Source organism: Phocoena sinus, chromosome 16, assembly GCF_008692025.1.
Source record: "Phocoena sinus isolate mPhoSin1 chromosome 16, mPhoSin1.pri, whole genome shotgun sequence".
Classification (NCBI taxonomy): Eukaryota; Metazoa; Chordata; class Mammalia; order Artiodactyla; family Phocoenidae; genus Phocoena; species Phocoena sinus.
Genome location: NC_045778.1, coordinates 82,511,083 through 82,524,447, shown reverse-complemented (window position 1 = coordinate 82,524,447; position 13,365 = coordinate 82,511,083). Strand labels below are relative to the sequence as shown.

The window sequence follows — 13,365 nt, the reverse complement described above, 5'->3', positions numbered from 1 at the left end:
CGTAGTCTTTGCGACGGGAGCAATTAACGGGGCTTTTGACTCTCGGGGAAGTCAAGACTCTTCATAAGCAAAAAGAGGCAACGGCACTTCAGTGGATTTTGCTCATTTTCTCTCTGTTTCGGGAGAGGGAAGACAGCACGTGGAATCTGAGCGAGCGCGTCTGAGGGCGTCAGAGGCAGGGCTGGCCCCTGTGCCCTCCGAGCCTTGCAGGCTGCCTTTTCAGCACATGGGGCAAAGCCAGGGGGAGAGAAGTTAAGGAATATGTCTTTTTGCTTCTTTCTTTTAAAAAAGAAATTAATTCATCCTGTCACTTTCCTTAATTCTTTTGACATCTGCTCAAATTAAGGGTGAGGATATCTAGTCGTGAAAAGGTGAAGGAAAGCTTTGCTGTGTCTTTTTTTTTTAGAAGTTTAGAATCTTTTTTTCTACAGCACGTTCTTATTGGTTATCTATTTTATATATATTAGTGTATATATTGTCAATCCCAATCTCCCAATTCATCCCACCAGCGAGCTTTGCTGTATCTTTTCTTATCAGATGAGGAAAGGGAAATGTTTGTGAAACTCACCAGGGGTGTGCTTCTGGCGTTTAGCTCCGGGGGCGTGGGGGGGGGGGGGCTGCGCTGCGGAGGCCGTGGGTGGGTGTGGACAGAGCCCTCTGACCATGAAGTCCTCTGGAAGAGTCAGAGAGTGAGCTGGGATGACCCAGCTCAGAGGAAGATTGGTCCCAAGTTTGTTTGCATCCCGGCAGCACCGGGGCATCTGCCTGCTCCCCACTGACGCCGCCATGAGAAGCCCTCTAGTGGGGACCGGCGGTACTGCGGGCCTCTCTGACATCAGCACCAATATTGTCCCTCTGGACCCCCAGCTCAGTGTGGAGCCCGCCCCAGTAGGAGGGTAGTGAAGTGGGGGGTCAGAGGGGCGTTCGGGGGCTTCCTTGGGGGTCCCGAGCACAGTGATGGGAACACGCTGGCCTGTCCACGTGCCCGGGCTGGACAGCAGGCAGAGGGGACACACCGTGTCCTTTGCAGAGAGCAGGCAGGGCCTTCCTGAGGATGCTAAGCTGCCTTGTCGGGATGGATGCTGGTTCTGTCAGCTTCTCCTCTTGGCGAGTTGCAGTTGAGCAGAACAAGCAGAGTGGTGCTGCCTGGAGGCCACCTCCACTCCTAGGGCTGCAGGGGGAGGTGGAGGCACTTTTCCTGGCCCATGTTTTCTGCTGTCACTCCCCCAGCCCACACTGTGTCATCTGCAGGGTCCTGTGTACTCTCTGCTCACACTGGGGTTTTGATCATTCTCTACCTTTTTTTTTTTTTTTGTAATTGCAGAATCATAAAATATTTTAATTTCAAGGTTAGCAATTTTCTCTTGCATACTTAATTTATAATTAGCTGGTTTATAAACCTGTTCTGTGAATATAATTTTACTGTTGCCAAATGTTCTTCATGAATAATTAAGGGCAAATCCCTATTTATCAAATTATTAATATACCTAATAGCCTTGTTTTCATAAACAATGCATTGGAGTTGGATTTAAAGAAAATCCTTCTCTGAGGGATCTGGTGTTTGGTTTCCACCACGGTGAGGACCCTCTCGGGGTGTCTGCACAGAGGGACACTTGTGCTGTGTTGATGTCACAGCCCCCGGCCTTCTTTCCTCCACAAAAGCCCAGGTATCAGTAGCTGGACAAACACAATGGCCATTCACCAGTGGGACTGGCCTCCTCGGCCTTGTGAACAATGTTGTTATTTGTTCCTAGCAGTTCAGGAGCATTTTTTGGAGGAAATGTAACAGATGAAACCATCCTTTCAGCCTTTTAAGATCTCTTTTGCCATAATCCTACCCCCATTAGCAGGGTACCGCTTTTCAAAGCGAGGAGAGCAACTTCTACGTGCGAGTTTGGACATAAAAAGCCGTGGTCCCGGCCCTCCTGTGAGGTGACCTGGATCCCGTAGGATTCGGGTCCAGAAGACAGAGGCAGAGCCGCAGAACGTGCTTCACCTGGGAAGGAAATGAGAACCCAGGCGGGGAGTTGGGGCGGTGAGGGTAACGCTCACCGGACTCACGCGGCCCCGCCTACCTCAGCTCTCTTCAGTTTCATCCAGGACAACAGAGCTGTTTTTTCCCCTTGGACCGGCATCCCGATCACCTGCTCACCAATGGAAGGTTCCCAGCTGACGCCTAGCAATAGTTTGAACAACTGAAACAATAAGCAAGCCCACCATGCTCGTTCAGAACTAGGCACTTAACATCAGACTTGTGGGGTGTATCAGTCAAGGGTCTCCGGCCTCCCTGCCGGGCGTTTTAGGGGCCGAGCATCTCTCGGGAGCGTGGGAGCCGGCAGCCCCGGCCAGGCGAGGGGTGGGGGTGGGGGTGGGGGGGGGGAGGCTTTTTTGTGTTCGCTGATTACCATCCGCTGGGTTTCCAGTCCACAGCCTGGAAGGAGATGAGGGCCGCGCTTCTCTGTTCTTGGGGCTGCCATGTGTGAGCCCCTTGCCATGTGTGTGCGACGCCGTGTGTGTGATTCATTCCAGAGCAGTTTTAGTCCTCATAAAATATTCATTTTGCTTGTGCAGGGCCCTGTAATTGCCGTCTCTCACCCTGAATTATTTATGCCTTGCACAGGCTGACAAGGCTTTGCCATGCGGCCCTAGATGAATCAGAAACACGGGTCTTTGCTGCCAACAGCATTATAGTTTCACAAAATATGGCACCAGCGTCACTCTGGGCCGCCTCATCTCTAAATCCAGCTTTTCTTGATTTGACATTTTCTTTGCTCTTCCATTGTCTTAGGCAGAAAGGTTGCCTCAACTCGAAGCAGCAACCTTTCTCGCTTGCATGATAGCCGCTGTGCTTGAGACGGCTGATGTATCTTTATTGCCCTTACTTTTCTCATGCTCGGTAACAAGACAGTGCTTGGGCCCACTTTAAAGCCATATATTATACATTAGCGATAAAGTGATGCAAATAGTCCTGAATACTCTTCAAACAGATAGTGGAGATCAGCCCGGGTCTGACTGCTTGTCACAAAAACAGAGAATAAAAGGTGACTGGGAACTTGGGCCGAGCCGCCCGCTCCCGGCTGTGGGCTGCACGCTGGCCCGGCCCGAGGGGCCCAGGTGGGGCGGGCGAAGCGATGCGGGCTCCCCACTCTCAGCATCGTACTTGCGTCTCTTCAGCATCCAGCCTCTTCCCCAGCCCGGGCTCGCCCCGACATCTCCGCCTTGCAGCCGGGCGCCCGCCAACGGGCATTTCCTTGTGTTTCTGCGGTGCAGCCTGAGAGCGCCTTTCTGGCCAGGGGGGGACACGGGTGTGCGCGATCCCTGCACGCCAGGACACGGGCACTTAGGACGCACCACGTCCAGATATTTAGGGAAACCACGTATCATGAATGCGGCGCTGGCAGGATGGAGTGGAACTCCTCCACGAACGTTTCCAAACTGGAAAGCAAAGACGCCCAATCGGCTCTGAGTGTCAGGAGCTCTTGTTTCCAAGCCGAGACAATGACAACCTGCAGCAATTCCAGTGCGAAATTCCCACGTGACGAAGGGCTCCAGGAAAGAGAATCTGTGCAGTAATATTCACACACAGGGCTGTACGGAGGCGTGGGGAGCTGGGCAGGCGGGACCGTGATTTGAACACCTTGGTTCTTCCCTGAGCCACAGAAAGGGCTTAATTTACGGCTCCTGGCTCATCAACAAAGGGAGGGGAAGAGGGAAGGCTCGGTGCTGTTTCAAGTAATGGATGACCCGGACACACATTTCTCTTGTATTTGTTGACACGCAGGAGTAATGAAGGTAAAGCTTTGCACACATGTGCCCCTCATTAAGCTGCGTTACCTGCATTAAAACTAATAATTGCCACTCAGAGCTGGGCTCCCGTTAATCATTTATAATGTTTTAATAAGTTTTTAATCAGGACCTAAAAGGCTAGAGAGGCCGGCGTAGGCAGGTTCGACACTGGTGTCCTGTGTGCACGCACAGGCCTGATTTAACATGTGATTTTTTTCTTTTTATTAATAATTCAGCCCACGAAGATGATGGTTCTTAATTAAGCAAGCTGGCATGGACGAGGAAAACGTGTGTCTGAATAGGAAAACACGAACAAGGTCTTTCCCACTTGGAGATTGGGGGGGGATAAACCCCAAACAAAAAAACCTCGTGTTTGTTTTGAGGATGCTCTCCGCTGCCGACAGAAATCAGAGCGGCAAGAAGGGTGATCTTATCTTCAGATCCCTCCAAACGCACACCCGTTCGGTGGGAGAGGTTTGAAACCCTAAGTTCGGATAAGCATAGGCACTTAATCTCTGCACACGAAGTCTCTGTAAAAGTCTCCCCTGGAGCTGGCAACAAGTCAGGGGGTGCATCTGATGTGAGACAAGTGATGCTGGCATTTTTCTTAAATAAGGAGCTTCGTGATCAGAGCTGGCAAATAGAGAGCAGTGTCCAGAGGGAGTGAGGAAGCTGTTTTAATGAGCCCGCAGCGAAAGACAAAATACAGACTGATTGACGGGGCGAATGATCTGCTGGGGAAATAATGTCAATGCCGCATCGCCCATTAGAAACAGAGAAATAGGTAAAGGGGGAGAAAGGAAGATAGGCACTTGAAACAAGAACCCTGGTGTAAATATAGCGCACTTCACATTTCTTTTGTGTTGCGCGTTGACTTCTTTTAAACAGATAACCTTATCAAAACTATCACGAGCTATCAGGAGCAGTTACAGAAAATACTAACTAGAATCCTGACAGCAAGCCAGGGAGGGTAACGGAACAGCGCAGGGCTTGGGCACGCGTTTGCTTCGAGAACGTCTACCTGGGTTTTACTTATCTGAACACGTTAAAGCCACCCAGAAAAGTTTAACGCGAGTCGAGTCGTACACATTTCTCCAAGAGGAGGGCTCGGCAGGATCTGTCATGGGCGTGGAGATTGAACTGGCCGGCAAAGCTGTTAAATCCCATCAGATCTCCTTGGCATCATTTTAATGAGAATCATTGCACAAGTACAAGATCACGGTATCTGTAAGCGCCTCTTGACAGCCGCTGCTGGAACTGTGATGAGACGAGAAACCATTATGGCAGAAATTTAGCGATAAGGCTCGTTGGCGGGACGGCGGGGCCTGGCGTGGCTGTGGACCTCGAAGGGTTAATTTTCTAAACCTAATAATGTTCGATAGTGAGGTATTTGTCAGGAGATAAAGAAGTGATAGAATCTGGGAAGTGGGTCCCTTGGCGATTGTAGTACAAATATTGTTAATGCGGTGCGGTTACTGCAGCGAGGGAAAGTAAAATAGCCCCGGTCCACTAGAGACAGCCTCTGCTACAGTAGAGCGGGAACCTCCAGACAAAGGCCAGTAATTGTTGAACCGCGAGTCAAGCCGTGGATATTTTCAAATCCTCCTCTATCTGCATTTACATGCAGGATATCATGCGTGCCGGGGGACGGCGCCCACGGGGACCAGGAACCCGCAGTGGGGAGTCGGGCAGCCCCAGCCCTCTTGCCCGGGAGGGAGGCCCCTCACAAAGGCCATCTGGGCCCAGCTGTAAAATTCAGTCCCGTCCCCCCTCTGGCCCCTTCCTGATGACGTCATGCAGGCACTACAAGTATATGAGACCCATAACTTGAAATGTACAAGAATTTAATAAGTCTGGTGTTAAAGCAATTTGTCATGGCATATTTGAAGAATAAATCAGACTAATGGAGCAGATTTTCCCTCCCGTGTGGCATTACAGGACGTGAGCCCAGTCATAGCTAATGGCAGGAGTGGGAGAAAAAGAGAGGCCTGACATTAAGACCCTCGCAGTTTGGAAATCCGATACGTATTGACCTGTGTACTATCTCAGTGCACAGATCTGATGTCAGCAGGGTGTACTCGTGTATAGGAACTGCTCATTACAGGTTTTCTGAAGGAAGCACATTGTCTCTGAGCCCCAGAAGCCGATCGGCTAGGATTGCTCAGTAATCAATACCGCAGCGACTGATGGCCCGGCGCACACCACAGCTGCGGCCACTGCTTTCAGGGACTTCCCAGTAATTAGCCGGGACTTGGAGGCAAGCACTCCACCACCGGTCACTCCCTTATCAGTCAGGGAAAAGTCTCTTAAAGGTTCTATCTTTTAATTTGACTCTTTCACTATTTCCCTTCAAGAGGGCAGTAGCGGCCCCAGCGGCCGACACCGCGAGAGGGGCCGCTGCCCTGTGGGGCTTCTCGTCCCTTTGGACGGGGACCTCCTCGCTGTGGTGGCGAACGGAAGCGAGGTGGGCGGCACACGAAGTTACCCGCTTTCAGGGGAACGGTTCAGCGGTGTTCAGCCCAGTCGCAGGGCTGTGCAGCCACCACCGTCTCCTTCCAAACATTTCTGTCACCCGCCCCCCCCCCCCCCCCCCCCCCCCCCCCCCCCCGCAAAAGGAGACCCCGTGCCCATCAGGCACTTCCCCAGCCCCGCAGCCCCTGGCAGCCACCAGAGGGTGGCGACTTTCCCAGCTGCGTCTTCTGGCCGCTTCTCTCTACTCACTCTTCCTTGTCAAGGTTATTAGGTATGAAAAGAGCCTCCTGGATTTGCGTCCTGGATGCGGTAACTAAAGACATGGGGGCTCGATCAGGAATGGGGTCCCTGCCTTCCCGGAACCCCGGAAGCTGTCAGCGCCGTGATTTACACACAAATGCTCTGGGAGTTTTGGTGGGTGACACGGAGGCCTATCCAGTGGCATTAGTTTGCTGCTTGTTAAGAGCTCAGCCTTAAGGTGGAAAATCGGGACCTCCAGCCCTGCCCCAGATACCAATACTTTTCGACCCTGGACTCAGGTTTCCCACGTCACTTGTGATCGAGGGCCAGGAGAGGAGGCCGTGGCCGCTCCGACTGAGGCTGGGCTCACATGCGGGAGGGGCTGCTGGAAGCCGGAGCTCTGTCCTGGGTGTGCCCATCACCCGTGCTCAGGGGGCCCGCCTGGGCGTTCCGGCTTGCAGCCTCATGGCCCTGAAGCTTGCGGTCACTCCTGTTTCCAAGCACCCGCAAGACCAGGCCCCGAGACAGTCTAAAACTCGACAGTTAAAGAAGTTTTCTTAAATCTCTGCATATAGCGTTCCCTGAGATGCTGCGTGCGAATAGGTAGCTTCAGACACGTGATAGCCGCATGCAAAGAACAGCCGTTGAGACAGCTCCAAGTTTCCTTTTTCTCCTCAATCACCAGGGTGCGCACGCCAAGCCCACTGCATTTCTAAGGAGACAATCCATTTCTCCTTTGACCAGAGGGAAAGAAATCATTATTACATGATTAGTGGCTTCGGCTAGGTGAGGAACGGCAGTGGCAGGGAAGGCGGCGAGGATGAGTGGTATTAATTACCTAACGCTTGCTGGCAAGATAATTTTATCAGTGATTTGGCCATTGGTAAGTTGCAGCTTTGGATAAGAGTGGGCAAGTTCTTAGCTGCTGGAAACAGGAGGGAAGGGGCCGGTGTCAGATGAGATGCATCTCGTCAGCTTTTCTCTGACAAACCAAATTCATTCCTTATGTAATTGATAACGGCCTTGGCCAATTACTTCACACATTACAATACACAGAGGCCCCCTTTACAGGTTTTGCAGGGCTGTAATTAGCGATGCTAATACCCCCTTTATTGGCCCTAATATTGCTCAACACCTTTTGCCATCCTGGAACCCACTAGAGCCCCATGGCCTGTCAGGACCGCTGATTATTGAGAAGGATAGCTTTAATCAAACATAATTGCAGTTAATTTTTCTCTCCTGCTCTCTGTTGCCAGCGTCTAATGCCACGGACTCCTTGATATTCCATTAAATTACAATTAAACAGCCTCCTTTGTTTCTGATTGTCCTGAACAACACCACAAAGTTCTGTAGCCGCTTAAAGGAGAGTGTTTGGTCCTAATTGCCTGCTGGCCCACAAAGGGCCAATTTACACAATACCCATGTAGAATTTAAACAGTTCATAACGTAATGGATATTACACGGGAGCCTAACACTACAATTAAAATGATTTTCATCAGATAGAGAAGCCCTGGTTAATCAGCTTCATAAAAGTAAATATAAATGAACTAATTCATAGCTTAAACACACAGAAGGGGAGCCGACTTTGAAATCCGTTGCTGAGGTGAGGGCTTGCCCCTTATTGCGTGATAAGCCCCCAGAGTGGGCTCCAGCTAACACGGTCAGTCCTACTGTTCGAGCCCCGCTGAAGGCGCCCGTGTCCTGCCGCTGAGCACTCTGGGGGGGCGCTGGCGTTATTGGGGAGGATGCTGGCACAAATGCTACCCGAGACCAGACTGAACTTTCTGCTGAGCATAACTGTCCCTGCAGAAGGGAGGGCGGCCTTGGGAGTCTCCAGCTCAGGCTCAAGCTCTCAGTGTCTGGACCCAGCAGCTCTCCCATCCCTGCCTGCCAGACAGAGGGCCCCTGGGCCCGTCTCCACAGGGTGCCCCGGAGTCGGGAGAGGCAGCCTGTTGTTACCAGCTCTCCTAAGAGCGAAGGAGGTCACCCACGTGGCTTCTCCGCTAATCCCCGCGCGCCCTAAAAGAGGAAACCTGACTTCCAAAGTAATGAGATCACACCTTTCCCCCTTCTAATCGCTGCTGAGAACTTTCCAGGATTTTGTGCGCTGTTTCCGAGCGGAACGTTACTGGGGAGTTTCGACTGATGTGTAGCAGTTTGCCCTGAGCTGCTGCTTCCCCTCCTGCCTGGGAGAAACAAGTAAATAAAGCCCATATTTCAAGCTTGATTTACTCTGGTACCTACTGTGAAAGATGATGACTCTTTAGGGAAATAAAGACAGGGTCAGGGAATTAGTGTACATAATGGTCATTTTGATGACGGGCCAACAGATGCAGCCGGGAGCACAGTGTACACAATTAAGCGTCATGTACTAATGACAGGTTAGAATTTTTATCGCCTCTTTGCCATCGAGCCGCAGATCCATGGTTAGCAGTGATAAAGAGTTCGTTGGTGTTGAAGCCAAAGATTTTCTGACATAGGAAAGATTTTTCCTTTCATAACAAGAGTATTAAATCCTCTGTGTACCAGACGCTAGAAGTGAGATATGTAAAGTGCCTGTCAGATATTTCTTAGAAAAAAAGCCAATTAAAGGGTAATTGAGTAAAGGATGAGAACTACCATTTGACTTCACGCGTCCGCGTTCCTTTCTCACCCTACCCGAACGCCCCAACGCCAGCGAGCCCTTGCTAGCAGAGGCACACGCTCGCCCCGGATGTGACGGTGTGCGGGGTCGGGAGCCACGCGCTGGCTGGACCGCGCCGCCCACCTCGAGGAGGCCTGATTGAATCCTCGAGGAACCGAAGTGAGGGTGAAAGCTAAGCGCAAGGCTCCTCTCCCTCCATAAGGGCCCAACCTGCGTCCGTTCCCGCGCACGTTGGGCCTTATTTCGTTTGTGTAATTGGGGCCCGAGTGCCCGGGAGGGACCCTGCTATGTAGGGCCGTACGCTCCAGACCTGCAGGTCTTTCTGAGTCCTCTCGCTGCGTTTTGAGAAACTTTGAAAAGAACCCTACCATTGCCTACGCACCCAAAACGTGTAAGTGTGTGTGCGTGCCCACACACCCAGCTGCTCCGGGGAGTTGACCCCGAGATGCTCGGGGTGGTGAGGGGCCCAGCGCCCAACTCTGCCCGTTTCTGCAGCTGGCGCTAGTGGAGGCCCACGGGGGCCTGGCCGCTCACGCCTACAGTGACCATGCACGGCGAGGGCCGTTCAGGCTCAGTGCCCGCTCTGCTCTCCGGGAGGTGAAAGGGTGAGCGCTGGCTGAAAAGACGTCACGGAATTTAAGGAAACCTCCTCTGGAGGGGGCAGAAATCAGAGCGCACAAAAGCTCCCCCCGTCGGCTCCGTGCAGATGAGCGGCTCCGGCCGGCGCCTGCCTGGAGATCAGCTGGGTGGTAATGCGAGGCGTAATTGCGCCATGTGGCTGCCCCCAAAGTGAGAACCTAATTGCCTGACAGGACGATAACTTTGTGGCGCCCTCACCTTGTTAGGCCCTCATGTGGTTGGGCCGGGGTGGCCGCAGGTGCGCTTAATTTACCTCGCTGCGGAGCGCGTGGAGCTTAATTACACCGTGGTTGTTAGAAATTGGTGGGTGGACGGCCGGGCAGCTTCCTGTACGCTGATGGCAGATGGTGTTCGGAGGCGCGGCGAGCTAAGTGTATAGGTGAGGCGAGTTAATAAGAGATGTAAATTCTGGCCTAAAATAGTGAGGCCGTGAGGGATGTAAGGAAATTTAATTAAGTGGCCACTATTCTTTTTCCCATCAGTCGGATTTTCCTCTGCCCTGGTGGAAAGTCGTCCAGGGTATGTTGGGAATGCAGCTGGAGACATGAATCTCAGTCTCCCAAATCTTTTTATTTTCTGATATGATAATCAGCCACAAGGAACCTTGACTGTCCGCTTGAAGTCAAGGAAGTCGTGTGAAACTTCATAAAAAATTAGTCATCAACCAGTGGGACAGAGGATACTTGGAAAGAAGATAGAGGAGACGTTTGTTGATAGCCTCGTGGACAGGGTGTCAGCCCAGAGGCCCCAGGTTTTTTGGGCTCAGGACGTGGGCGGCCTTCTCCAGACGAGCCGAGCTGGTGCAGGGCCGAGACCCCCTGTTCTCCCGTGGCTGGCGGTGCAGCCAGACCTCCCGGGGTCCATGCGTTCCTGTTGTGAGCCGGAGCTTCCATGTTTGTCACAGAGCACGCGGGAATGGGGAGGACAGGTGATGATGTTTCTGTCACAGCATCTCAACACTCTGTCAGGACCCCTGAGACGCCATGCTTCAGAACAAGGCCAGGCCTGGGCGGGAAGCAGAAACAGCACTGCGACTAGCCTCCCCTCCAACCGGGGCAGCGCCTGGTCCCCTCCCCCTAAGCGATAGTTTCCTTGCCTCATGGGGGGTGGGTGGGGGGGGCCTTGATCGGTCCCTTAAAACCACACGTAGGTCCCTTAAAACCAACGACTTCATAGCAGTCGTTGCTGCCCTTGAAACAGCACCCCAGATCTTCTCTTAGGAGTCATACCTATTGTAACTTGAAAAGCCCATCTTTAAAAGCGTGTTTACCTAGGCAGTGATGGCCCCTGGGCTTGAGTTGCCAGGTAGAATTCAGCGCGTCCAGTTAAATTTGAATTTCGGAGAAACAGTTTTTTTTTTTAGGATAGGTTTGCTTTGGGACAGGCCTAGCCTAAAAAATTATTCGTTGTTTATCTGAAATTCAAATTTAACTAGGCATCCTGTGTTTTTATTTGCTGAAGCTGGCAGCCCTCCCTGGGGTGGACAGGTCCTCAGTGATTAATGGTCGTGCAAAGATCCAGGTGAGAAATGGCCAATTTAAGTCACGGCTGTTATTATAAAGCTTGGAAACCCCCAGTGTCAAGGCAAATGTAAGTCACTGCTTCCTTGTGTGGAGATCTTCCACAGTGGCCAGTGGACCCAGAGGTGCCTGCCTGGCCTCTCCGAGTTCTCTCTCTCTCCCTATCGCCCCCTACAGGGCAGCCAGCAGGTGGTATGGGGGTCGGCTCCCCATGCAAGAGTGTCTTTCAAAAAAAGTCTGTGTCTTTTGTCTGATAACCCTAACAAATATCCATTTTTTGTATTTTTGTAGATTCTTTCTAAAGTTTTTCCTCAAGTGCAATCAGAACTGTTTGAAGAATGCAGGCAACCCTCGGGACATGCGAAGATTCCAGGTACACGATTCTGGACCGTGGTCCAGACTTAACACTGTGAAAGTTGAATTCCCTGAAGTTGCAATTGTTCGGAAACCAACCTTTAGTTCTCAGGGGCTTTGGGTGCAAATGAGCCAGGATGGGTTCATTTGAAAGAGCATTTAAATCGAATGCTTTAGAAATGGTCTGGCACCTCAGTCCGCCAGAGTCATGGAGCCCAGTCGTGGCCCGTGACCAAGTGGAGCTGGCTCTGGAAACGTGACCTGCGCTTTTGCTCTGATGACAGGGTGTGCCTCTGCCTCCTGGGGCAGTGCACACCGCCCTGGCCCTCTGTGTCGGGCTGCGGGGTACCCCGAAATCAGAGTGATCGGGGCTGTGGGTTAAGGTGGAGTCTGTCTTACATTCACTCGTGGTGAGTCCGGTGGGTGTGTTTCAAAATGACTGTTTTAGGATTTTTGCAAGTAGAGTCCTCAGAAGGTTAGCATCTCATTTAGTCTGTTTCCTCAGCTGCACCTGGCTCTTCATGCTTGTTCGCTTGGTTAGACTCTGGAGCCCACGCTGAAGCTCTTCCTTAGGGATGGATTGATCTGTGGTAGGGGAGGACCGCTAGGTAATATATGGGGTGTACTCAGGACTGAGGGGGCTGCACCTGTTCCATGCAGGCCTCTACCAATTCCAGAATGTTTCCCCAGCTCAGCTTCCCTCCCCTGAGGCTGGGCTGTTCTCGCCTCCTTAATTCCACACCTCGGAGCTAGACCGTGTTCCCGAACCCAGGCTAACGTTAGTCCTCTGGTTAGTTATCCTCAGAGCAGAGGATTTCCTCTTGAGGAGAGGCGTGGAGAGCCAGTTGGGCTCAGGGCTAAATTCTGATGCAGTCATGGTTTTCTTGCCTTTGTTTGTGAATGACTAGGAGGTGACTTCGGGGTGAAGCGTGCTCACCAAACATGACGGATTGTTTTGCTGATTTTAATTGTAAAAATATCTGGGCTGGAATCCAAACCCGGGTGGCTCCTGGTCCGTACCCACCAGAGAAGAATTTGGGAGCTCACTGCTAGGTTGGATGTTACCAAATGCTTTTCTATGGGATTTAGACTAGTTTACCATCAAATCACTCGAGGCTTTTTCTTAGAAATGTAAGTTATGCTTCAGTCTTCAGGCGAAATGTGACATCTGTCTTGACATCCACCCAGCCGGTCAGAGCGGTGGAGCCGGTGGACCCGCCGACAGTCACGCCCTGACCCTGGGGGCGGTGTCTCCTGCAGACGGTGGGGCGGACTTCCGCTTCTCTTGTGTGAAGCTCCACGTTGATCCATCGAGCGGAGTGGAGGTCACACACTGGCTCGCCAGTGGCTGAGGCAGCGTCGGTCGCAGGTGGAGCCCGCAGTTACTAGAAGGACTTCCTCCCTCTCTTTAGCTAATCTCTCTGCCTCTCAGGAGGTTTAACTGGACTTAACACTAGATCAGGGCTTACACGACGTTTCCAGCGGGCACCACGATCTCAGCACCTTTCTGTAGGTGCACCGCAGGGCTGGCCCGGCCGAGAAACAAACACAGCTTGTCTGCTTTCTCTGCTCAACTATGCTTTTCCCTTGGTGACTGACCTATATAGAGACGACAGAGCAAAGACAGTGTCCCTTTTTTTTTTGCGTTACGCGGGCCTCACTGCTGTGGCCTCTCCCGTTGCGGAGCACAGGCTCCGGACGCGCAGGCTC

At 52.1% G+C, this 13,365-nt stretch overlaps 1 protein-coding gene across 10 annotated transcripts in view; it reads left to right on the top strand.

Annotated features, from left to right (window-relative positions):
- EBF3 (EBF transcription factor 3) overlaps positions 1 to 13,365 on the top strand; it is a 117,035-nt gene that overhangs the window by 65,804 nt on the left and 37,866 nt on the right. For all 10 annotated transcript variants that reach the window (XM_032607809.1, XM_032607807.1, XM_032607808.1 and 7 more), the window contains exon 7: positions 11,593 to 11,674. In XM_032607809.1, coding sequence (XP_032463700.1) covers positions 11,593 to 11,674 — 82 coding nt within the window. The remainder of the gene's footprint in view (positions 1 to 11,592; positions 11,675 to 13,365) is intronic.